The 26,108-nt window shown below is 37.0% G+C and overlaps 1 protein-coding gene across 1 annotated transcript in view; it reads left to right on the top strand.

The window, feature by feature from the left end:
• INO80 (INO80 complex ATPase subunit) overlaps window positions 1-26,108 on the top strand; it is a 66,413-nt gene that overhangs the window by 37,583 nt on the left and 2,722 nt on the right. The window contains exons 26-35 of the mRNA XM_082760687.1: window positions 3,963-4,188; window positions 9,516-9,643; window positions 14,545-14,639; window positions 18,509-18,581; window positions 20,227-20,385; window positions 21,880-21,982; window positions 22,573-22,661; window positions 23,530-23,685; window positions 24,502-24,661; window positions 25,439-25,654. Coding sequence (XP_082616813.1) covers window positions 3,963-4,188; window positions 9,516-9,643; window positions 14,545-14,639; window positions 18,509-18,581; window positions 20,227-20,385; window positions 21,880-21,982; window positions 22,573-22,661; window positions 23,530-23,685; window positions 24,502-24,661; window positions 25,439-25,654 — 1,405 coding nt within the window. The remainder of the gene's footprint in view (window positions 1-3,962; window positions 4,189-9,515; window positions 9,644-14,544; window positions 14,640-18,508; window positions 18,582-20,226; window positions 20,386-21,879; window positions 21,983-22,572; window positions 22,662-23,529; window positions 23,686-24,501; window positions 24,662-25,438; window positions 25,655-26,108) is intronic.

Genomic DNA, 26,108 nt, shown 5'->3' with positions numbered 1-26,108 from the left:
ATGGGTACTGAAGGGAAAAGGAAAGTTGTGAGATGCACCCAACAGGAGTTATTCTGAGATACATAGATTTCACTTTCTTTCCTAATACCTAAAGCAGTAAATTTGTAGAAGAGATCGTGAAGTAGATTTTTTTTATCTCCATATAATCTGAAGGGGGTGTAGGTATGATATAAATTGATTGGGATGATTGTTTGGTCAACTCTGATGACAAAGGGGGCTGAGGACTTTTTTTGAAAAGGATGTTCAGTTTCTCTAGTTGCATGAGCTTATGCTCCAAAAATGAAACACTAAATTGTGGTATATCAGGACTGAGTTGACATTTCCTAAATCTCCTGGGTATTAGGTGGTACTGCTTGGGATTATCTATCAACTATTAACCAAATTTTGAAATTACTTTAGCTGAAGTTTCCTTGGCTGACACAAGAGACCCTCATAAGTCTATGGCTATTGTTTTAATTCTGTGTTGCTAGATCTTGGCAAAACTGAACAAAATGTACTTATGATTCAAATCTGGGCTTGAATCTACCATTTGTCATCATAATAGATAAGCATATCTATAGAGAGTTTCCACCTTCAGAATAACCTTTTGTAAAAAAGGAGGTTCTGACCCATGCTCTTGCTAAAAGATAAATCACTGAACACTGTTTCTCCTAATCGCGTGGATGAACATTAGTTTTGAGGAAACAGCTAAAAGTAAGATAAACATGCCCTGGATGCCACACAGTGTTAGATTTTATAGCATTCTGGGTGAGATATAAAGTTCTACAGGAGTGTCTCTGGCTGCTGGGCACATCCTTGGTCCTGTTAAGAACAGGAAAGCTGAAGCTGTGCACCACCAAGTAGGCAGTGTGTAGTTAGTTTGGTAGATTCCCCCCCTAGATTTTTCTTTTTCTTTACCATGTTGTTATGTGCTGTTCTCAGCTTAGTCTGGTAAATTAAGTAATGTAAATGATAAACTCCAAATCAACAAATGATTATTTATATAGTAGGCTTATCTTGCATTGCTTCATGTTCAAATAAAACACAAAAAACTTTCTCTCTCCTGCAGGAAATAATAAATGTTACAATTTTTTTCCCATATACTGTCACATACCCAGGACTCTCCTGGTCAACCCTCTGCTCTTGAGGGAGAGCCCTACCTTAACTGAGAAGTGGCTGTCGGTGGGACTAAGAACGAGGACATCTGCTTCCAGTTACTTTGAAGCAGTATCAGGGCAATAAAATCCCTATCATTTAAAGAGGAATTTTAATGCTATTTGTATATACAAAACCAGGTCAATAGCAGAAGACTTTTATTGCGAGACCAACCAGATGTTACATTCTTTAACCAGTACTGATGTTGTTGCTGCAGCTTGATCAGATGTGGCTACATGTATGTATAATATCTTGGCATCTGGAGAAGGGAGGATGGCATCTAGGACTGCTTATCACCTATATACTGCTCCTTGAGCTGAATTGATAGCCTTCAGTGTTAGGGGCCAGGAACCCAACTAACTTTTTCCAAAGTCTCATACCGTCTCCTGGTCACAACATGCTACCTTCAAGGTTCAAGGACAAGCAGTTACTCTGAAAGCAAATTGTAGAAATCCCTTCTCCTTCAAATTTCAATCGTTTGATTTGTCACTCTTTGTGCTCAAAATTAAATTACTTTCGAAGAATGCACTGAATACTGCCTATACATTAGGCAAGGAAGAGAGGGGCTCAGAAGGCTGGGTTTGAAGGGGAAGGGAAAGGCGAGGAGAGATCTATCTGACATTTATTCAACTGAATAAAAGTTACTTGTTTTTGTCTTGGCTGGTGTAGAAAAATGATTAAGTGCAGGCATGGCTTTTTGTTTCTAGGAATACAAAGGCTTAATTTTACGCTTGTTAGAAACTTTTGGCAGGAGTGCACAAGACTTGAAACAGCAGAAAGAGCACATATGTTCTCAGAAACTATAGCCTTCTGTTGTTGTTTGACCTGTGATGAATTTTGGGAAGTTAATGGAGCGAATAATAGAAATAGGAGTGTATGTTTGTGTAGCAGCTATCGGGGCGGGGGGGACTAGTGGAGAGGGAGTATTTAGCACCATAGTTTTCTTTCTATAGGGGATGTTTTCCTGAGTACAGATAGGCCTCAATTCCCCCAAAATAAGTTTTAAAATTACTAAGCTACTGAATTAAAAGTGGTAATACATTCATATATTGCTATCACCCTAATTTGGGATATATTTCTGAGCCATGACTTGCACTCTGTGAATTTGCCAAGAATATGTTGATAAAGGATAGGTTAGTACTAAGGAGCATATCCAACCTTTTATTACAAGTAAAACCACAAAAATGAAACTGAAACACAAAAAAGAACCATGGCAAAAGGGCCATGGTAAGAGTAGGAGCATGAACAAGCTTAAATGGAAGACTTTTTTGACCTGTTTCAGAATGTTTTGTGGTTTGTTTTTTTTTTTTTTTTTTTTCATGTAAGGCAATGTAAAAGATGGAGAGCTCTGAATTAGTGTATGTGTGCATTAAAAAAAAAGTGGAGCTGATGGTGAAAATGGTCTGATGTCCTCAGATGTTAGTCAGTGTCACACAGGTGTTATTCCCTCCTGTGTGGGAAGTTTTGTTCGTGTTAATGCAGAAGTTGCACTGAGGCAGAGTTCATCTCAAGATTGACTCCTAATAGTTGTTCCTTTAGGTGAGGTATTGCAGATTGCCTGTGCTTGGAAGAGTGTTTGTTCCAGTCTTTCTAGTAAGGAAATCCAAACAGAAATGTGATGGTGAATAGTGTCCTTAAAGGAAACAATGCAGTTCTCTACCATATTTTGCAGTGGTCATCAGTGTTGAGGCAACAAGATTTGAACTGTGAATTGTGAGAGGTTTCGCCCTCTCACACAAAAGACAGTCCTATACTTTGACTGCAGGTGGCAGTACAAGATAACATCAGCTCCAGCACTATCTAGCGAGTGGTGGAAATGTGTATAAAGCCTTACTTAACGCAGTGCCTTTCACTTTGCAGTGTTGCATGTGACTGCATGCAGAGCTATAAGCCATCCTAGTATAAAAATAGCTCTTGGCATCTTGCAGAACAATGGCTTTACAATTGTTGCTAAGATTTTGTATGCTTTTTGGGTTTTGTTTCAATATGTCCTATAATTGTGCTCATGAATCTTTTTAAACAAGAGAGTGGCCCTTACAAAGGTAACTGTTAGCGAGATTAATTTATTCTTACAAGAAGAGCTACCATAAACCAGGAATAGACCACAGGCTTTCATCAAGAAGATCTTGCTTAATGTCTCTTACCTTGTGTTAGCTGGTGTATGTCCAGAGAGGAGTAGCTAGCATCTAAGACAGCAGGCAGCCTGTCCTGAGGTATGGGATGCTCCATTACACAGTTCTAAAGTACAGTATGCAAAATTGTTGCTGTTTCACTGCTTAGCATTTAGTTAAGCCATTAGAAGGTTTTTATTGACATGCTATAATGTTATGTATATTATTCTCAATATGTAGCAGTCAGTTGCATCATACCAGAGTAAGCTTGAACAAGAAATTCCTCCCCCTTCCAAAACATAAAAGCTGCAATAGTAAGGTGCTTCTTTCACTGCACTTAAAGTTTCAATCTCTGCTAGGTAAATACTTGGTTGTGAAGGGCAGAAATAAAAAAAAATAAAAAGAAATATAGGCAAAATGCAGCAAGGATATTATTCGTTTACTCTCAGCTTTGCTATCAGTTGTGTAGGAATTAGCACAAAACACTATCGAAGTGCAAATGGTTTGTCTTATCATTCATGAGGCTTTTTTTGTGAGGTGGAAAGATGTTGCATCTTCCCTTATTGTAAACCAGTTTAAGGTTGTTTTCTATTTGTATACATCAGTAATAATTTGGCTTTTAAAATTTGAACCGCTGGGAAGGTAACTGAACTGGGAATTTGGGGAAGGGGATGAGGACAACCTGAATAAGAATGTCAATTATGATTTTACTCATAGGTAACAGCTGTGCCACTAGAGTTCTATTGCAACGATCGAAGTGCAGAATATGAGCGCAGGGCACTAAGGGAAGGAGGAAGTCTTGAAGCAAAGCAGTGTGTAGTCAATGGAGCCCCTGAACTAGCAGCTGACTGGCTGAAGCAATGCTCCCAGTTCTTCCCAGAATATCCAGGAGGACTGTTGGGAATCAGGCCTCAGAACGGCTGGTCTTTTATCAGGATACCAGGTAAGTTTGGAGGTTGTCATGGCAGAGAGATGAGATAAGTAAGGCCATCTGCTCTTTGGAGGTCATGCTGCTTGCTTACTGTTTTGTGTTTTGCTTGCTCATCTTAAGTGAAAATTAACCCCTGTATCTTAAAATACACCATGATTTCACATCCTTTGTAAACCTCTCTTTGCATGTCAGTCTTCAAAGTCTCTTGAAAGAGGTAAATTTGATAAACAAAGTGCAGTCTACTCTCACAACCAAATACTACTTTGAGATTGGAAATAAGAAAATTGCAGGAAAAGTAATGATCATAGCTTGCCTCCTGGTGTATTGGAAGACCTTTGTATTAATCAAAGAGCTTTTGTTGGTTTTCCTAGCGAAAGGATAAAGACTGCTTGTAGCAGTCTACCAGGAGCAGGACAGGCATGGGCACCAAGTTCAGAGGAAATTTTCTTAGAAAACAAGATGGGAGACTATTGAGTTCCAGTTGAAATAAAGATGATTTATTCATACTTCCTAGTAAAGTGAGAAAATGATACCATTGTGTAAATGCATGACACTTTTTCCTGGAAATAGGCTAAAGTAGCTAAAGATTTGCTGGAATTTGATTGCCAGTACTGCAGTGACTTTCATGGACTGGACACGATTTAGTTGTTGGAAGATGGTCCTGAACAGTGAACAGAATTCTGCAGAAAGCACTAGAGATTTGAGAGATAGCCAAGAGGAAAAACAGCTTACACTGCCAGATCCTAAGTTATTCCCAGACCCTTTTGGGTCAAGGATGTTTGGCAGGGGAAGTTAGTACAGTAAAAGAAAAATGGCCTTTTGCTTGCTACAGTCCGGTTTATGAAGGTACCTCGTAAGTACATGGAGTTATTTGAAGAACTTGCACATTTGTATCTACCTAGTAGAGAAACCATTTTTCTTGAGTTTGCTCTAGATTAATGTTTAATCATTGATTTGTAGTTTCCTTTCTTCAGGAATTCATGGAATTGTTTATCAGTTATTTAGAAGATGAATCACTGCAGCAGAAAGGAGGGAAATAATGAAGGGATAAATTAAGACAGAAGATATTAATAGAGAATTGAAGAAAAGTAGCCAACATAGGATTAGAGGGCTGCTTTTTCATGAAGAGACTGATAACTTAGTCATCAACAAAAATTTATAGAGGAATAAGAATAGGGTGCAAGAAACTTACAGGAATGAGTGAATATGTGCAAGTTTTGACAAATTGTTTTCAAAGCACGAGGAAGAATCAAAAAACTTTGTTTGAGAACATCATTTGGATGAGTGTTTTATGTAAGCTGGCTTCATTTGGGAAGTGTTGGAGCTAAAAGTGGATGAAAAAAAGTATTTTCATACAACTGTATTTTAATTAGGTGGAAAGTTGCATTAAAACCTAAACTTACACTAAGAGGAGAGGGCACATACCACAACAAGACAGCAGTGTTTATACATGCAGGAGCAGGCATGGTGCATTACAGAAAGTGACTGACATGCTGAAGAAGCCATTTGCAAGGCTGAAGTCTAGCAAGTGGAAAATGGAACCGTAGGTGTGAAGGTCCATGGTAAATAGGTGACAGGAACAAAGGGGAAACCTCTCTCTCCTAACCCTGATCTATCCTGTCCCAGACTCGGCGTTCCCAGTACCCTGGCAGCAGGCTCAGCTGCGATCACTGTGGGAATCTCTGGAGGCTTTTCCTGTTCTTTGAAAGAAAAATGGTCCTGGATTAAATGGCAGGAAGTGTCTGAGTCCTTTTAGCATCGATAAAAAGCACCGGCCTCGCTGGCTGTTTACTGTGAGAGCCAGCTAGCTCCTCACTGACCCCATTGTGCTGTGCAGACTGTCGGGAGGGGAACCAGGGGTGTCAACTGGAACCCAGACTTTATCTCTCTTTCCTCTGCATTTTGCATGTCCAGAGGCACTTTCTCATTCTCCAGAGAGCTGCGAGCCCAGCTGCAGTCATCGGCCAGTGCTCCTGACTGGGGTTATTCCAAGTCATAATCATCTCTAACTGTTCTTCCCATGCCGTAGGATCCCATAGTATGTTCTTGTAGATAATTATTGTCCATGGCCAGAGGCAGGAACATTTTTCAGATTAAAAACCATAGAGTATGATTTCAGAATTACTGTCTTTTTGGTCTGGTTGTCATTTGTTTGTCATTTGTCAGTGCTGAAAAAGATAACAAAATTGCATCCTGGGGACAGTTTCTTTGAGATGCAGTCCAGGACCTCATCTCCTGACTGGTTTAAAATTTTAAAAGTTCCTTTGATGATGCTATTTAAATAAAGAAATAAAATATATCGTTATTGGAAGCTTTCACTGATGATTAAAATGTAGAATTGCAAATTTTGGAAATCCTATTTAATAAAATTTTTTCTTTCCACAAGGTAAAAGGGGATGAGAAATAGCAATGGTAAAAACTAGGGATGGAAGACACTTTTTAAATAATTGTGATATCCTCTGAAGACAGAGGAGTAAAGTAGTAGTTTTTGTTGCAGCTTTACAGAATTTGTCCTTTGAAGCACTAGGTGGCAGGCTTTAAGTTTGCAAAAAAGTCAGTTTAGAAAACACAATGGTATCAAGATAGCACACTTAAGTTGCCAGGCTAAAGTCAAACATTTTTCTCTTCCAGAGATGACAAATCTTTTTTTTTAGCTTTGTTAATTTTGCTTTCCTCAGAAAAAACTTTCTCATCAGTGCAGCTAGCTCTGATGCTGAAATATTTTACAAATTATAAACTATTAACTAGTTGCAAGCTTTTCAGACTGTAAAACCATCTACAAACAAGTTCTTCCCTTGTAATTTGCATTTTATTGCAATTTAAAAATAGTAACTTACACAATGGAGACCTAAGGAGCCAGCAGCAAAGGACACGCATCATTTCCAGTTACCAAAACTTAATTCTACCTATTCATGCCTGTGTGAGAAAAACTGTAGCATTTTGCTTTCGGAAACTTAGTATGTTAATCTGAGTCAGTCTAGTCTGATTTTTGAACAGTCCCTGTTTGTTCTCTGTTTCCTTCCAGCTTTTGGTTAATAATCATATTCATTTGTTTATCTAGACTTTCCATGTTGCTTCACTTCAAAATAACAAGTTGACCAATTAGAATAAGAGCAAAATGTCATGGTTTTATGATTTAACGGAAAGAATAACATTTCATGAAATGAATAAGGATTCCTAAATAACCCTAAGTCATTTCCATTTTTGTGTAATTGCCTAAGTTCAAAGCTTAGTTTTACTTAGAGACATGCATGAAATTATTAACTATTTGTATGCAATTGAATATGAGTTGTCTTATAGAGGTGAGTGTGTCATATGCAGTTTCACTTAATAGAAATGCCAGCTTGACTTGTGGTCTTGAGTTTCCCTTACAGTATTTACTTGGCTTGGCTCTCCAGTTGACATATCCCTTGAGGTAGTTGCTAATGATTCAAGTAATGGGGTACTTGCTTCTGGCAAAGCAATAAGATCTCCATCAAATGAGATCTTTCTTTATGAAGGGAGAACAAACCAGAAGAAAACAGTGCATATCTAGACAGGCAGTGAAGCACAAATGTTTTCTCAATTCAAAAAGCAGTAGTTCTCATGTCCTGATCTTCTGAAGCATCTTCTGGTGTCCTAATATAGATTTCAGTAATTCTAGCATCAGGCCTATTATTTATATTTAAGCTAAAGAATTTAATTTTGAAAGAAATCTTGATTGAAATGCTAAACTGTTGAAGAATCCACCATGTTTCTGCATAAAACTTTTCCTCATTAGTTTCTTCCTCTATTGGGAAGTTAAGAGGGAAGCAAGTCCTGTTTTTACAGTTGTAATGTAAATTACTGGATCCTGGGCCTTTCTCTGCTAGTATGAAGTTCTGTTGTTGAAAACCTTTGTGCAAAAGAAGAATCTTGGGTATTGCCAGTTGCTTCTTGAAAAATTGAAATAGATGAAGTTTTGGATCTCCCCCACTACAGGAAAAGTTTTTAACACACGGAACTCTTGAAGATTTTTTTTTTTCTGAACACTTCTAATTTTTTGTTAGACTTTCTGAAAGGAGTCTTAAACCTAGGTGTGTTATTTCAAAACAGTCATTTGAATTAAGTATAGAAGAAGTACCTTTCTGCTTTTTCCTCAGTAAACCTGTGGTTGTATGTCTGAGGATCAAACTTAGCCAGCCCTCTGTGCCATATCACTGCAAGTGGACACAATGGGACTTGGTTGCCTGCAATGCTCCTGAGCATTTTTAGGAGCACTGTTTTCCATTTGTCATCTGTACTCATCTTTTCCATGAGCATGAACTTGGTTTTAATTATGCTAAAATGCATGGTGCTCAGATGGATGAATTAATTTTTGCATATATATATATTTTAAAATATTGTGCAAGTCTGTTAAGTGCCTTACAGCAAGTTGTATTTTCTGCAGCCCACCAGTTAATTTATTCTGTGCAACTACAATTGTGCAGAAGCGTTACCTGCTGGATATTTGAAAATATTTGGATTCTGTACTAGCCTGCCTGATCTGCAGTTGTCAACTTTCCGTTTTGGCTGTAAACCTAAATTCAGACATCCCAAAGAATAAAGAATCATTAGTGGCCTTTCCAACAGATAATTTTTTTGGAAGAAAATTTCCCTTCATTCTCTTTCAACCATAGTGTATTGTTTACCAAAGTTTATGTACAGAATGTACAAACAGGAAGATCTCCTTCCTGAAAAATACTTCATGAGCAGTGCTGAAATAGAGAAGACACAAAATGTAATATCTGCAGAGACTTACAAGTTTGCCATCTGGAAGCATTTCTTAAACAGAAAAAAAAAAAAAAAAAAAGAATGGCAAGGAAGAAAACATAAAATGAAGGCAGTGCTGTGAAGGGGCAGTTCATTTGCAGTGACCTAGAGAACTGTTTTTCACTGTGTTAGTGATGGGTTTGGTCTTGAAACCTAGGTATTTGAAGAATGAGCCTGAAGTTTATCAACAGGTAGCAGCAAACGTCCAAAGGACAGCATTTTAATGTGTGAAATGTCTTCAACTGTCAACACATGTTGTGGTTGTTGGTCTGGTTAGAATGAATCCTTAGGAGAAAGAAATGACTGTCAAAAAAGGGCTAAGTTCGTATTCATGAGGAGATGAATCTGTGATGAGATTGTGCAAAGTAGGTATATTCATATGGTCCCATCCTTGCAAACAAAAGTTACTGTTGACAGCATGACTGTGGGCATCAGCCAGGAGAGATGTTGATGTCTCTTTCATTGCAACTCATTGGTTTAGTAAGTGCTAGCAAAACTTAGAACTTAACTTGTTGCTTGTAGCTATTTTGGCTTTATTACTTACACGCTTTTCTTCCATTTCTCCTTAGATAAAGAGAGTCTGATCACTGACAGTGGAAAACTTCATGCTCTTGATCTCCTGTTGACACGGCTGAAATCTCAAGGACACAGAGTTCTCATCTACTCTCAGATGACACGGATGATTGACTTGCTTGAGGTAGGAGAGCTATAGCCTACAGGAGACAAATTCTGAAGATGCAAATTTAGCAACATTGTTTTGTAGGAAATACTATAACTTGGACACAGCAAACCTGACATAAAATGATTATGCTGAGGGATACCCAGTAAATGTATTAATGTGAAAATACAAGAGCTACCATACAGAGTTAGATTGAAGGCCCAGCCTAGTGTCATACTTCCAACAGTGTACAGCAGCAGATGGTGTGGGGAAGATGTATATGAATAGTGACACTTCACAATTACTCTCTAAGTGTCCTGTTCAAGGACTTTCTGAGCCAGATGTAGCTTCTGTATAGTTAGTAATCCTAAATGGATTTTTCTTCCATTAAATTTTCAGTTGCTTGTTGAGTCTTAATAAATGTTTGTTCTTTGCACTGTCCTGTAGCAAGGCATTGCTTAATGGCTTAATTGCACTCTTTTGCTGGTTTTGAACTGCTTCCTTCTAGCTTCTTTTGATGCCCATGTGTCCTTGTATTGGAAGGAAGAGGGAGAGAACAGTGATTAATTTTACATTGTTCATGTTGCTTGTCATTTTACCGACTGTTTCCCTCTGTCATCTTATTCCAGTGCAGAAATTCAGTAGACTTTAATAATAAGTTCACTGACATACATGATAGGAAAGAAATTAGGATTTAAGTCATTACTCATTATTTAAATACAGTCAGTCTGCCTCCGAAGAAAAAAATCACTATTTGATTAGCAACCACGCCATAGAAGAGCTAGTCTAAAAAGATATTAGTGGGAAGATTATTGATTTGGTTTCCTTTTGCTAGTACTGAGAGTGCTTTGAAAGAAATGCATTTCTTTCTCTGGCATTCTCTTGTGTCATGCCTTGTGCCTTACCAGTGAAGAATTAGTCATAGTAGCTTTTATGACTATCTATTTTTGAGTAAGCAAATAGGAGACTTGATGTATGTTAGCTTCAAAGAAGCAATCGTGATAAAATTTTCTGACTGTGAATACATGGCAGGTAGGAAAATATTTCCCTCTGGCGGTGTAATTTCAGCTGTGCTAAAACTTCAGGATCCTGTTATCCTTCAGCCATTAGTCCTAAGTGTATGTAGGCTCCCTCAGCAGTGTTCTGTATGGGATGTTGTCTTCTCCACAAGAAGAGAAGAGAACAAGTGAAAAGCCTGAACTAAGAGCTGCCTAAATCATGAGTCCCATGTGGGTAGGAGTGTATTTTAAGGTCAGCAATTAATAGTGCAGTAACACATCACAAGCTGAGTTTTGTTTTTGCTGCTATGAGCAAAAGCAGAACTTGCATGGTTACAAGCCTCCATCTCAGCTCATTCCCTAGCATTGCTTCTTATGCCTCTTTTTTGGCCAATGTTGGTCATGGTGCAGGTCTGTTGACAGCTGCACTACAACATGAAGCTCGTAAAACTGAGTATTTAGTGCCTCTGTCTCTTCTGTTAACATTCCATTTTAAAGGCTTGGGAACATATAATTTTGCTACTATTGTACCTCCTAAATGCTCAACTTCACTCGTTTGATTTCATTACCCAAATAAGCCACTTATCAAGTCTGTTTTACCCTCTCTACCACCATGTAGCAGAAACTGGAGCTAAGCAAGCTAAAAATCAAGTAAGGACTTGTAGAAGTTGTATAGCAGTAGGTGTTTTTGGTTTTGTTTTTGTTTTTATGTATGACCAATGATGTTAACAAAATACATCCCCTCAGCCTGCTTGCATATGTAAGAACATAAGCTGCCCTATTTCTTTTGACAGCATTTTGACTGTGTCAGTGTAACTGCTATCATATCATACTAGCCTAATCTGTGCAGGGCAGAGAGCACAAGGCACGTTGTTTACAAAGTTAACATGCTTGTTTGATTTAGCTTCAGCTGAAGAAGAATTACTGCTTAATTCAGGCATTATGAAATGGCAGGTACAAATACAAAGAGGAAAAAAATTTCTTTCAACAAAAAGGGATAAAATACAATTTCTTTACTGTTATTTCATGCAGATGTGTATTTCATACTTTTCTAGATTAACATCATGTTTGTTTTTGTCAATGTGATTGCTGTGTTCTGTATGGAAGAGTAATTGTCCATGATTTCAGTGGGAATCACATTGATATGGTATGAGCTCAAATTATACTCTGCATGAAGTAAGTTTATTAGTTATGTTAAAACAACAATACTCACTTTGGACTATGAAATAAGATGAAGGTAAAACATTTTATAATTTTTGAGAAAATATCAGTGTCAAAGCCTTGAAGAGCACTTACTTTAATGGTACCATATTTTTACCATAATCAATTCATTGCTTGTTAGTATAGGTTCTTTGTTGCCAGGGTTACTGATATTATTTTTCTTAGATTAATAAATCTGGTGACTTGCTGACCCCTTACACTATAAAAGATTGTCAGATAGAAGTTCAAGTAAGTCTAGTATAAGTGTCCCCATGTGACCAATCATTGACTTTTTATTATTATTTCTATGAAATACAGTGGTAGCCCATATTTGGTTTTTAAGAAGGAGTATTTGCCAGCTTGCACCTCTTCATGTGCTTATTGTTAGTTCTTCATTTTGTCTCAGTTGTGGTAGACTGCAAGATACAGTGCAGTAGTGGTGTGATGTCAGTCCTTCCAAGGATCAGATGATGGCATCTTTTTCTATGTTTTCTTGATACTCTGTTCTTCGTGGGAACTAGAAAAATGGGTAGTCATCAAGCATCTTCCTGAATTGCAGTTAGGGACCATGTATATTAGTTCTTAAGTAGGTCGTTTGCCTTTAGAGTTCTCTCACTTTTTCTTAAAGCTAAAAACATTAGCTTTCTTCAAGTGATCAAAACACTAAACTACTGGCAAGTGTAGTATAAGTTGTATTTTTTTTCCCTAAAATGAGAGAGTATACTGTTAATATTTGAAAAAAAAAAAAAAAAAAAAAAAGAAGTTATTGAATAAAACTAGCTCACAAAAAAAGGATATTTCTTAGAAGCACTGTAAGAGTACTGTGAAATATCCTTTTTGATCATAGGAAGGTGGATAGAAGCAGACCAGAACCTGTTGAGCAATGTTGAAGATAAATTAGCTAAGATACTAAGCTAGTTTCATGGCACATACAACCATGAGTGCTAGTATTACAGATGTAGGAGGATAGCTTATTCTTTTGTAAACTGTGTGTTAGTGGAAAAGTCTAAGATTTGGGATAAGGATAAATGAACTTGACTGAATAGAAATTGTTGTTTTCTGTTTATGCTAAAGCTTGGTTTGAAGATGTCCATGAAAAGGTGGTTAATAGTGAGAGGAGGGAAAACTAAAGATGTTGAAATACTGAATCAGCATAAAGACAGATAAAGACAGTAAAAAAGAAATTGAAAGAAAAAGCCCTTATGATAATTGAAAAATGATTAATCAGATTTGGAGGAAAGGTCACATAGTACCTAGCTGACAACTGTATTGCTCTCTCTGCTTTTAGCTGGTAGCAGAAAGCTGTTGTAGAAATGAAATAAATCGATAGTAAATTAGGGCTTGAGTGCCCTCTAGTTAAGTAGCTGTTCTCTGCTTTAAAATTCTGTTGACGTGTTACTAAAATGCTACTAGCCATGAGCTCTGCTTTGTAGAGGGGAGAAAAAAAGTGACTTTTTGCCATTTCTGCATTGTTAATTTTATTTACTTATTTTTAGCTTTCATCGTCTATGCATTGAAGCTTCTCTCCAGTAAAACACTGAAGTTTCTTATAGTATGGCAGCTCTTTCACCCCTTCTGCAGTAGAGAAGCAGAACAGAAAAGAAACAGGAGCCCCAAGGATAGGTTAAAAAAAAAAAAGGAACTGAGCATGGTACTGTCAGAAGGTTTGTTAGAGTGCAGACACTGCCATGTCTTCTCACTGAACATCAGTTCTTCATCTGCTGAACGTTGAGGCTTGGAGCAAGATGAATCCCATACTTCTTGTTGCTAAAGCACCATCTGTTTCCTTTCTGTCTTCATTTGCAGTCACAACAGCTCGAAGAGATGCATAAACCAGTAGGGTTAAATCTAACAAACGTGACCAGTAGGAGTTGCATCTCATCAGCCAAGGCTCACAGTGTTAAAATATCAGAGGATATCTTTGCAAAGATACTCTAAGGATATGTGTATAGCCTGAGGAGCTTTCTGTGTAATTCAGATTTTACTGGTAATTGCATGGTTACCAGAAAATACTAAGTATTTTAGAGCATGAAAAATTGGAAAAATCCTTTGCCTACAGCATTCCTGGTTGATGCCATTTGATTTGTGTCCCAGGCATTGGTTTCAGTTACACTGCTTGGCACGAGCTGTGGGCTAACACCAGTGTTTCAAAGTGTTCTTGTACGCAGTGAGGTTCACAGGCTCTTTATTAGTGAAATAAAGCCTGGGCAGACATTAGTGCACAGTACCGGGTTTTTAAAACCACCAGTCAGATGGTTCAAAATCGACAGGCAGCAGGTATGTTTGCTTTGTTAGGAAAGGTTCGCTCATATAGTGAGAGCTCAGGATTTGCTAAAAGTTCAGACTTTGTGAAATCAAATTTCCTATGTTAGTGATTTTATTTCCTTACTTATTCATTTATTTGTAGAAAATGGCACGTACCATAGTAACACTGTGCAGCCCAGCTAATACATCTCTTACTCTGAAATGACAACATAATTTATCTCTTACCTTTTGTGAAATGCAAACACTGACAAATTATTAACGGTAGCTTTAATTCCTCAAATCATTATGAAGTATTGCTTACAGAAGATTGATTATAGCATTTACTGGTGACATTTAGGTACTTTTTTTCTCCTAAGCAGGAATTCTGCTTTTATTTATTTATTTATTTATTTATTTATTTATTTATTTAGTGTGTGAATAATTAAAATCGAGCAGTTCTTAGACCAACTATATTTTTCTCATATGTGTTCTTTGCAGGAATATATGGTATATAGGAAACATACATACATGAGATTGGATGGTTCTTCAAAGATTTCTGAACGAAGGGATATGGTAGCAGATTTTCAGAACAGGTAACATATTTTTAAAAGGTGTTTTTGTACTAAATCATGTGTATATAGTTGGTATAAGATTTAATGTAAATAAATGAAATTTGCCCTAAAGTATCTTGTATAATAACCATGATCTGAAAGTTTCATGGTGGTTTGCTGAGTGTTGATATTCACGTTGATACTAAATCCATTTGTATTTAGAAATTCATCATTTCTGAGACAGTACAATAGCAAATTTTAGTGTACCCATGATTGTTGCCATTCCAAGTATGCTATTGCTTATAAAGAAGGTTGACAGAAACAGAGCAAAAGTTCTTTAGTTGTTATATGTTCTGAAAACTGACACTCTGAAGATGAAATTGAAAATATTGCGTATGCTAGAGCTTTGGAAGTGACCTACTTTGCTGAAAAACACGCCGTATCACTTAAACATGTTTCACAGAATATAAATAAATAAGTTTATCTTTAATACAGTTGGATTTATTAAGATAGCTTAAACTAATATATGTATAATAGTTAAAAAGGGGGGGGGGGGTTATTAAACAGTAAGACGTGCTAACCTGTTCAATTTAGTAGAACAAAATGGATTCTTTCAATTTCTACTAGCCTGCCAGGAAAGAAAACTATGTAGTCATCTTGTTACAAGTTCAAATATTTCAGTATAACCTTGTCTCTATTGGGGCACATTACAAATAAATAATTAGATTTATGGTTATTAAGTTTCCCTTTAATCATGAAATACAGCTTGGTAGGATGTCACTTTGGTGTAGTAGTTCACAGTAAGGTTACCCTTCCTGAATGCGGGATGTGAGCTTTTAAGGAGGTCACTTTTGTTTTTCAGACAAGTTAGGTTCACAGATTGTTGTTCACTGCGAGGTGAAAGCACAGTGTTCTAGACGATAGTCCTTGCGTCACCAATCCCAAGGTATCACAGCAGAAGACAGGAGGAAGAATGTGTACAAAACCTTTCAGGCCATTCGTTCATAAGGGTTGAAGACCTGAATAACTGTGCTGCAATGAAAAGGCTTTTAGTGAACTCCTTAGAGCAATAAAACTTTAGAAGAGTATGAGCCAAGTACCTGGAGTGAGAGGACTGTGCAGTGCCTTTTTCTCTGTTCCCAGTTGTCAAAAACAGGTTCCTTGCTGGTTAGGATGTCCTCCTGGAATGCTGACACTTCTTCCTGTAAGGTCCTTCAACCAAAGAAGTCAAAAAACTTGTTTTTATTAATAAAAATAAATTTGTTTTTATTAATGAATAGAACAACTAAAGAAAAATAATCATTTCAAAAGGAAATCCCTTTGAGATATAGGTCAGCCAGTATAAACAAGAATTCCTATTAAAATGTTACTCGAGTTCCTCTTATACATGATTTACTTATGAGAAATGTTTTCAGGAAAAAAAAGCCTGACTGAGACTAAACTATCCTGCAGGATGTCCTAGTAGGATGCTGAAAATATGTAACCATGGAGTGATAATTCACTCCTGTAGTCTGTGCCACTGTCCTCTTTCTTTCCTTTCCATATGGCATTTCCAGAAGTGTTTAGGTGACTATGTGCACGTTCCACTATTGTTGTAAAAGTCAAAAGACTTCCTGGCCAAGGATTGCCTATACTGTGCATGGGTACCTGCTGTCGTCTTCAGCTTTGCACCTGGAAGATAAAGTCTAGAGAATGACAGCTTGGTTTCAATTCCTCTCGGATGCCCATAGCTCAAGATAGAGTTTTGTACTCTTAGACTTCAGACTGCCAGAAACCTTCCATTTCTAATTTCAGAGTTCTTGGCTTTTATATTTATAACTTAAATAATTACTTTGGTCCTCTATTGGCAACTTCTTGAGGGAGAAAAAGAATCTCTTGTTGGACCAGAGTAGGTTTTTTGAGAGTCTGTTTTTTTACAATACAACCTTGCCAGGTAAAGACTGGTAATTAATACCTTGAAGCATGAGTCCTGAGAACGTAGTTGTTTCTACCTGACCTGTAAGAATATGGATTCCAAAACCTTTCTTTTTTTTTTTTTTTTTTACGTCTGAGTTGTACTAGCATATGCATAATAGCATGCGATATACCTGTACTTACTACAGCAAGGGTCAGGTTACCTTTAATGAATAGAAGTTTATTATTTAAGAATAAATTAATGAAGACTCTTAGATTAGATGAGTGGACTTTTGGGGACAGACTGCTGACACATAATCAATCAAGAAGATGCCCCGTGCTGCTTATTCAGCAGGAATTTTTGGTCTCTTACTAATTGTGCATGCATTATTGTATGGACAGTGTGGTACCAAAAGGATGTGGTATTGCATTGTCTTCTCTTAAGCATTTCTCTTGATGTGTACTGTCAAAGAACATCAACCTCTTTGGGGTCCCTTTACTACTGCTTTGTGCCAACCTGTACAGGGACCCATATGGTGTTAGACACAATTACATTCTGCTGACCCCACACCGCTGGCACTAGTGAAGTTCACAACCTCAGTGGAAGTCCTGATTTTGCTGTTATCAATTGAATTTTGATCAGTACTTGGTGATCCGTCATATAGACCTGTCTCATTTGTTTTCTGTGTGTGCCGTGTTAGAGCTGCCATTGAGTTTGAGTAACTCTGTTCCCTTTTCTTGAACTCTTCAGACTGCAGCTAGGACTTAAAGCGTTTTTACAGTTGCTTGCCTAGTGTGCCTCAACTGCCTCAGTTACGTAAAGGATTATTATCTGTAGAGGATTATTCCAAGTCAGGTATTGGGATGCCTAGTATCTCTGTTAGTAGTCAGCATTCCTAAATCTGATGCCAGCAAGTCTCACCGTTGAGGCTAATATGACTGCATTAGGCTTTATGGAACTTCCAGTGAGGTGTTCAGAGATGTCTTCCTTGAACTATGCCATGGAGTGGTGATCCATGTTGTGTAACGGCCTGTTCTACTGGGAGCTGTGTTCAATGAAGCTACTGATCTGTCATTGACTTTCATGCTGTCTGAGGAATTCCAAAGAATGTAAATGTAATACAGTTAAAATGCCCAAGGTGGGAAGGACAGCCTGTGTGCAGTAATAATGGAATTTACTTACAGACAGTATGTCTCAAAGAGCTTAAGTTAGAGTGAAATGAATGACTTTTCCTCTTGTGCAGTATCCAACTATTAGTAATGTCTTGCATAGTCATCTTTGAAACATTCTACAGAAAATCACAATTTCATTACTATCATTTCATTGCTATTTTGAGATGAATCAATTTATTTTCATTTTGCTGATAAGAAAACTGGACAAAAGAATAAAACTTTTAATGCAAATCAGCACAGTTGTGGCCGTAGTTGAGTTCTTAGACTGAGGGATTTCTGTTTCTGCTGACAGACCCTTGTCCTTTTAAAATGTACTTCTGTGTTTGCCAGCTTGCTTTTATATGAAGGTTGTTCATTTTTTCCTCTAAGAGTTGTTTGTTCTTTTCAAAGCACCAAATTTAGAACAAAAATTGCATCTACACAGTTCCAACTTTATTGTTCTTTCTTTATCAATTGAATGTTGTTAGGGCGCAACACTCAGGATTTTATTTTATTTTATTTTATTTCTTAACATCGATCAGTTCTGTGAAACAATAAATTGTTCTTTGTCTATATGAAATCTTAATTTCCAATGTGGGCAAGATAAACAAAACCTGGTTTGTTTTGATAGAGATAAGAAGCTGCTATTGCGAACTGAATGCTTGTGTGTTCAAGCAGTCCTCATTTGTGTATTAACTTCTTTCGTGTGTTTTTCTCTGGATCATGAACAGCACAAAACATTCTGAAGTGTTCAAGTAATAAAAATAGCCCTGATCACTTCACATGGGTCAAAAAATTTACTTCTGTGGTTACTTCTTGTTCCTCATGCACAAAATATATTTTTTTTAAATCTCTTTCCTCTCCAGGAATGATATTTTTGTGTTCCTGTTAAGCACAAGAGCTGGAGGCTTGGGCATTAACCTTACAGCTGCAGATACGGTAAGTGAAGTTTCATAAAGTAATACAAAACACAAAAAATCAGCTTTCTGATACTCAGATTTCAGTTCTCCTGTGCTTCCAAACACCATTTTTACCAAGCTGCTCGTCTCCTGCCTCCCAGACTCGCAATATATGTGGGAAAATGGGTGTTGCTGTGTGGAAGCTGGAACTCTTATATCTATGCTGATCAATATTAGTGCTTCCATTCTCATAATGAAATTGCCTAGCCTTGTTTACTCTGCTTATATTTGTAATACAATATTATCTTGGTGATAAAGTTGCAGGATATTGAGCACCCGGTGTACAGTTTTTGGTTGCTGTTAGATACCTTCCTTCTCCCCACATACATCAGCAGCAGAGTCTAGAAAGGAGCTGGATGACTAAAGGGGTCTACAAATGCAATGACACTTTCATACGAGTGCTGTCTCTTGCATGGCTGCTTGCTCTTAAGGTGCAGCAGCAAAGCAATCAGTGAGCACAGGTATCAGCCACATTTTTTCTGTGCACAGTCGAATGAAGTAATGGCAGTTGAGTTGTGCTTGTATTTCTAAATGAGTAACAGCTAGTCAGGAAAGATAGATTTATTCCTTCTCATGTGCCTGAGGTGTAAAGGCATACTGATTTAAGTGATTGCAAGGATTTGCACTGTTGAGCACTTGCACCAATCACTGTGGGAGGGAATACTGACCTACATGAACCATTTATGTTTTCAGTAACTGCTGTTCCTGTGCTTCTAACATAATAGCTTATGTGCAGGCAGATTTGAACCCAAGACAGACTGTAGTGCTTAGCCACACAAAACCAAAAATCTCTGATTCAAAACTATGATGTAATTCTTTAAATATCTTTAAATATAAAAATCTCTTGATATTACTTAAAAGAAATCAGAAGAAAGCTACTTATAATAGCTTCAGAGTTGTAAACTTCTCTTGATTGAAGTTGCTTCAACATAGGGGAATAAAAAAAGATGGAAACACAGGCATGTTTCTGCAGACTCCTTGCATTAGCATTCTTAGTTCTGTGGTTTTGTAGCGTTCTGAATACCTCATCTAAAATGGTTTTAATGTCTCCTTTTTTATGTTTACTGTGCATAAGATAGAGTTAGAATGATAGGGCAATGTGAATGTGATGTGGTATTTCAGGTTTTTTTTTTTTTTTTTTGTGAAAGCACTAGCATTATTAGACTAGACAAGGCTTTATTCAGATCTTGGAAAAAAACAGAGTATTACTTTTTGTGTGAAATGCTGATTTGATGGGCTTTTTCTTAAGGTAAATAACACCAAAAATGGCTTCACAATGTAATTAGTTATAGGCTTATGAAATGACAATGATATACTATGGTGATAAACTCCAGAATTTGGTGCCTCCAAAGCAGATTTGTTGAAGGAAATATTTAAGATGTTCTGTTGAAGTTGAAACATTCACTGTCAATTAGTTTGAATATTTTTGAAATGCATTGGGAAAGATTTGAATGGAGTGGGCAAAGCTAGGTGAATGCAGCCTACAGTGGGCATGTGATTCTGTGGGGTGTGTAGTGGAACTTTTTTATCATCTTATTAGTTTTTGGTTTTTTGTTTGTTTAATCTCCAGGTACTCTAAATAGATGGTTTTATTTAATCATTTATGTTCTGATTTTCTTTTACAGGTCATCTTCTATGACAGTGATTGGAACCCAACAGTAGACCAGCAAGCCATGGACCGGGCACATAGGCTGGGTCAAACAAAGCAAGTCACTGTGTACCGGTTGATATGCAAAGGCACCATTGAGGAGCGTATCTTACAAAGAGCTAAGGAGAAGAGTGAGGTAGGAATAAAGAAATCATCTGAAACAAGAAGTTACAGAAACTTTATAAAAAAAATGTGTATCAAAATGAGTAAATAAATTATTATATATAAATTATAAACTACAATATATATATACACACTACATATATATATATTTATATATATATAGTGTGTGTATATATACACACACACACTTTTAAAACACTTAATTTATATACACATAAATATATATATGCATGGAATGCATATAACAGAAACCAAAAGAGAATGTCTTTGTTTAAACAAACAAATCTGTTACTAGCGCAGCATCATTACAGCTGCATTATATAAACTGGGAAGAAGCTAAGTATTTACACAATGACTTCATGGAAACTATTTCTTATGATGCAATGAAACTACTTAGGACTCTTTAAAGCTAGAGCTTGCGTCTTTGCTGTGTCAGGGCAATACTGATTCCTCTAATGTTATACTGTTACACCACAGCTGATTTGTTTGAAGAAACTTGAAAGGTAATTAAAGGACAGTTTTTGAGCTGTGAGGGTTGCCAGAAGGGCTCATTTTCCTGCAGCATCAAGTGATAAATGTATTAGAAACTTTAAACCTCATGATACTTTACTGGCAAGAAAAAATTAACCACAGTTTCTTTAGTAGCAATAGATATACTATACATGAGGCTCAGATGTTGTGTGCACTTGGGATTTCTTTTAGCTTTTGTCTTAACTAGATGCTGGTCATAGCACTGAAGCAACTGAAGCATCTCCAACTGAATACATTCATATTTCCCTTGTTGAATTTCATCCATTTTGATGTGGGATACTGCACTTAGTAACCTGATACCAACCTGAAAATAAGTGTAGTTTTTTTGCTGGTGCTCCAAATCATCAAAATTGGCTTATGCTAAAGCTTGTTCTTTTTTGCTGAGTTGCACTTCTTACCGTTTTGTTTGTTTGTTTGGTTGGTTGGTTTATTATTGTTATTATTTATGAATTTATTTAATTTTTTAGTGTAGTTGAATTAATCAAGTTGCTTGTGCTGAGTGAATTGCTTAAACTGAGACACTGACTCAATATGGAGATTTAGTTTTCAGTGAAGGAGATTAAGTGTGTTGTACCTTTTAAGAATGTGATCTGCATGATCCTGTATACAGATTACTTGAAAAATAGGACTGCTAATTTATCCTTTATAGGGGTACTGCTGTAGTTTTACTCTGTGTTCAGCAATGTATTAAGCAATAAATATTATTATTACGTGGTGCTTTAGAAGTATACAGCTTGGTACAATAGATGGCAATTTTCTCCTTTCTAGCTCAGTTGCTTCTCATTTTTTAATAATTGCATTCTCAATAAAATCTTTCCTTAAATTTTGCTACTAATTATAGTATGACAGAGAAGTTGAATCAATTCTGACTACACACACTTGCATTTACGTCTTTTTTGGCTAGCTTTCAGTGAAGGATAATGAAAATGGATCCTTTGAGTAATTTCTTCTTTTTTTCCTTTTTCTTTTTTCCTAGATCCAGCGAATGGTGATTTCAGGTGGCAATTTCAAACCTGACACTTTGAAACCAAAAGAGGTGGTCAGCCTTCTACTGGATGATGAAGAACTAGAAAAGAAATGTATGTGAAATTCATGTTGTAGCATTTTCTCCATCTTCCACTTAGTTTTTTAAACCATTAGTTTTTTAAATCTGTGTTTTTATCTCTAAAAACACATGTATTTCTGATAACCACTTCCGTTTCCTGGCTCATTTTGTATTGCCATTCCTGTTAGTACAAGCTGGTTTCATATCACTGCTGAGCTGAGGGGTGAGGTTGTGCAAGAGAGACATGATGATGTGATAGTTTTTGTTGGCACTTGTTCAGGATCATTACATTGTTCCTGAATGACAGAGCTTTGACAAGAATTAAGTAGGTCACGACAAGAAAAGTATTAATAAAAACGTTGTGTTGCACCACAGTTTTGAAGCTGTATTAGAGGTACGCTTGATGGTATGTTTGAAAAAAACTTCAACTGTAAGACTTTTTAGTAATTTGGATGGAAAGAGTTTAAATATAGCAGTTCTACTTTGAGTTTTTCATTGTGCTTTAGTTTCAATATAGGAGGCTTTTCTTCACAGTTCTGTTATAACCAGAATTTCTTGTAAGGTTCACAAAAGGGTATGAAGTATCTTTCCAGCGACAACAACTTTGTGCTTCTTTTCTGACAGTGCGTCAGCGTCAAGAAGAGAAGCGACAGCAAGAAGAAACAAATCGTGTGAAGGAACGTAAACGTAAAAGGGAAAAATACGCTGAAAAGGTACCTTGATGCAGAGAGGTTGCCTGTGTCAGCGACACAGAGAGCCTGAAAAGCTTTAGGCACACCATTATGTAGTGTGGAAATACTTTATGCAAAGGCAGTCTAATGAGTAAAGCGTTCTCTTCACCATTGAATGTCAGTCTGGCACTTCCTACACAGAAGAGGGATGTTATAAAATAAGTAATGCACAGTTCCTGTATTTTAGTATCATTTGCAACTTCAAAAATAAGCATATCCGTACAACACAGTAGATCATCAGTAGTTTATGGACAATAATTTGGGGACTCAAGTTTGAAAAAACAACAACAACAAAAAAAACAACAAGCAATTGAGTGATCATTCTATGGCATATAAAATGGAGACTTAATTAAGATTTTGTTTTGCAAGGATGAAAAAACAATACAAATAAAGAACCAAACATAGATAAATCCCAAATAGCTATGTGGTTTTGCAGAAAGACAGAAGATTAGTTAGTTAGTTAGTTAGTTTGTTTGTTTTTAAAAATCATTAAATCTTGTTTATGGAAATTCAGAATTTTTGAGTATTGGAGGCTTTGCATTAATTATTTTTTTTATAATGGTAAAGAATTTTGAGCTTACTTCAGAAGGCAATGGAAATCAGAGTAATTCTATAAGAGTAATTCTACAGCACTCAAACTATTTTACAAAGAAGAGAAAAAAACTGCTTATATCTAAAGACAGAGCCTTTAAAGGATCTGTTACTTTGTCCTTCAAAAACTTGCTTCGGATAATTCTGTACGTGGCATTCATTTGAGTTATAATACTGCATTAGATACTGAGATTCTAATTTGCATGTTCCACTTCGGTTTTTGCATTTTTCATTCCCTGTATCGTTTTATTTATTTCAGAAGAAGAAGGAAGATGAGTTGGATGGGAAGAGAAAGAAAGAGGGCATGAACCTCGTGATCCCGTTTGTTCCGTCAGCTGATAACTCCAACCTGTCTGCTGATGGGGATGACTCCTTCGTTAGTGTAGATTCTGCCATGCCCAGCCCTTTCAGTGAGGTGAGACTGCCTGCTTCTTTAAACTATGTGCTGTTTCAGTTGTGATCTTGTATCTAGTAGGGTTCTTGGTTTCTGACATTTCAGTTAATACAGAATTCAAGTATGTATGGAAATGAGATGTCTGAAAGGTGAACCATGGAAGTGAAAATAATTTATTGAAAACATAGCAGCTGCAGTAAGCTGCCTACTGGAACCCCTCTGTTGATATGCCATTATGCTCCTCTTCACTTTCTGTCTTTGTCTTTTCTTAAAGTAAGTTCATGCTCTGAACCTCTTGCTTTTGATTCTGAATCAGTGTGGCTTTTAATCTGGAATTTAAATTGTAAATTTCCAATGGTACACACTATATTTTCTTTCATATTTTTAATAAAGAATTGCGAACAATTTTTGGCAGCAAATATATTTTGTTGTATGCCATATTGACTAAGATTACTATATTGTATTGTTCCCTTGCTGATAAAGATTTTTATTGGCACTAGTTAATAGGTTAAGAGTCCTATTGTTTTCTCTCTTGCAGTCTGAGAAAAATGCGCAGTTAAACTGCAGTTTTCTTAAATCTCTGCTGAGTCTCTCCTGCTGATAACATTTATGTTCATCAGTTGAAATAAAGTAGTTCCTGGAGATCCTTAATGCTGTTCAGCATGTAAATAGAGGGTATAGTGTGACTAGGCAGGATATGTATCATGCTGTAAGTCTTGGGGAAAATGAGAGAGATCAGAACAATACCAATTACTTGTGATTGTGTGTCTTACTATGTTTGAACCCTTCCCTTTCCTAACGTGAGAAGCTAACGGCTTTGTTCTTCGTCATGTTTAGATATCCATCAGCAGTGAATTACATATGGGCTCTATTCCTCCCGATGAGAGCAGCAGTGATATGCTTGTGATTGTGGACGATCCAGCTTCTTCAGCACCTCAGTCAAGGGCAACAAACTCTCCTGCTTCCATTACTGGCTCTGTTTCAGATACCATGAATGGTCAGTACTCTTGCCTTGACTTACTAACACATGTTAAACCTTGACTTTGTATGTCTGGTTGGTATGTGTTCTGCATTTTAATCAGATTTTGTGTATGGTTGGCAAGATTAGCAAAAAAATAATTTATTTCATTGAGAAATAACTTCTGATTTGATAAGAAATCTGTTTATAGTCATTCATCACACTTTCCTTTTTCCTGTGTTAGTTACTCTTATGAGGTTTTTTTCCCTTGTTCCTATATTATAGAGTGCTCATATTACTGAGCTACAGACATCCACAGAACTTTTTAAGTTTTTCCTTGAATTTGCCATAGGGCTAATAATGAGTTCTCTATTTCCACTGAGTGATTAAAGCAGCTATAATTTTAAATAATGGTAACAGTTTTTAGTTACTGTAACTTTTTACTCTGAAATAAGGAGAGACCTAGTTCTTGATGAGTTTCTTTACAGATAGCAAATGGAAGGAACATATATCTTCAGTAAGAAAATGCTTCATCCTGAAGTACAACCCCGAATCCTCCATCTATTTGTGGATTGGATTCATAACAATAATGACAAGGAGATTAATAAGATGTGATTAATGAAGGGTCAGGTTTTGTATATGTGATTTCTTTTCATGAGATCAATACTTGCTAACAGTGTCTGTATTAATGTAAATGAACAGTATCAATTAACAGGAAGAGTATGAATGTAAATGGCAAGTCGTTACGATGCTGTATTTATTTGTGAGCCATGTGACATGCTATAGCAGTTACTGTTTTAACACTTTTTTTTTAAGGGGTTTCAATGCAAGATACACCTCTCACTGGGAGAGGCCAGTCAGGTCGAAGCCGCGGTCGCCCTAAAGGATCAGGTGGTGGATCAAAAGGCACCGGGAAAGGCAGAAGCCGGAAATCGATAGCGGGAAGCGCAGCCGCAATGGCAGGTGCCAAAGCAGGGGCAGCAGCAGCCTCTGCAGCGGCATATGCAGCGTACGGGTACAATGTCTCTAAAGGTATGTGGGGAAAGGGAGGCAGCAGGCTACCCAGAGCAGAGCCAACCACATGAGTTTGGACGATTGCTTGTTTACAGCCTGTCAAAAATAGATGCAAGTATTGCTGGTATTGCTTGTACAGTATATTCTGAGATCCAGGCAAAGCGCAATGTGACACGGTACCGGTGTGAGAGGATAGCCAGTTTCACAGCAGATGACCTTGAAAGGCTAATCTTGCAGAATTTTCACCTGCCCTTTAAATTATCTCATACCAAATACTTCTCTCCTGTTTTTCATTTTGGTGCCCAGACAGATTAGATAGTGTTGTCTATCCCATGGGTTTGGCTGTGTCTTTCCCATATTGCTGATATGCTGAAGTTACAGCATCAGGTTTAAAATGTTCTAAACCAATGGTGATGGAGCTTCAGCTTTACACCACGTATAGTCATCCCAGGATATAAGTGCAAGATGATTT

Source organism: Aythya marila (assembly GCF_965140915.1).
Source record: "Aythya marila genome assembly, chromosome: 5".
Taxonomy (NCBI): Eukaryota; Metazoa; Chordata; class Aves; order Anseriformes; family Anatidae; genus Aythya; species Aythya marila.
The sequence above is the reverse complement of the archived record's forward strand: the minus strand, read 5'-3'. Positions and strand labels throughout refer to the sequence as shown.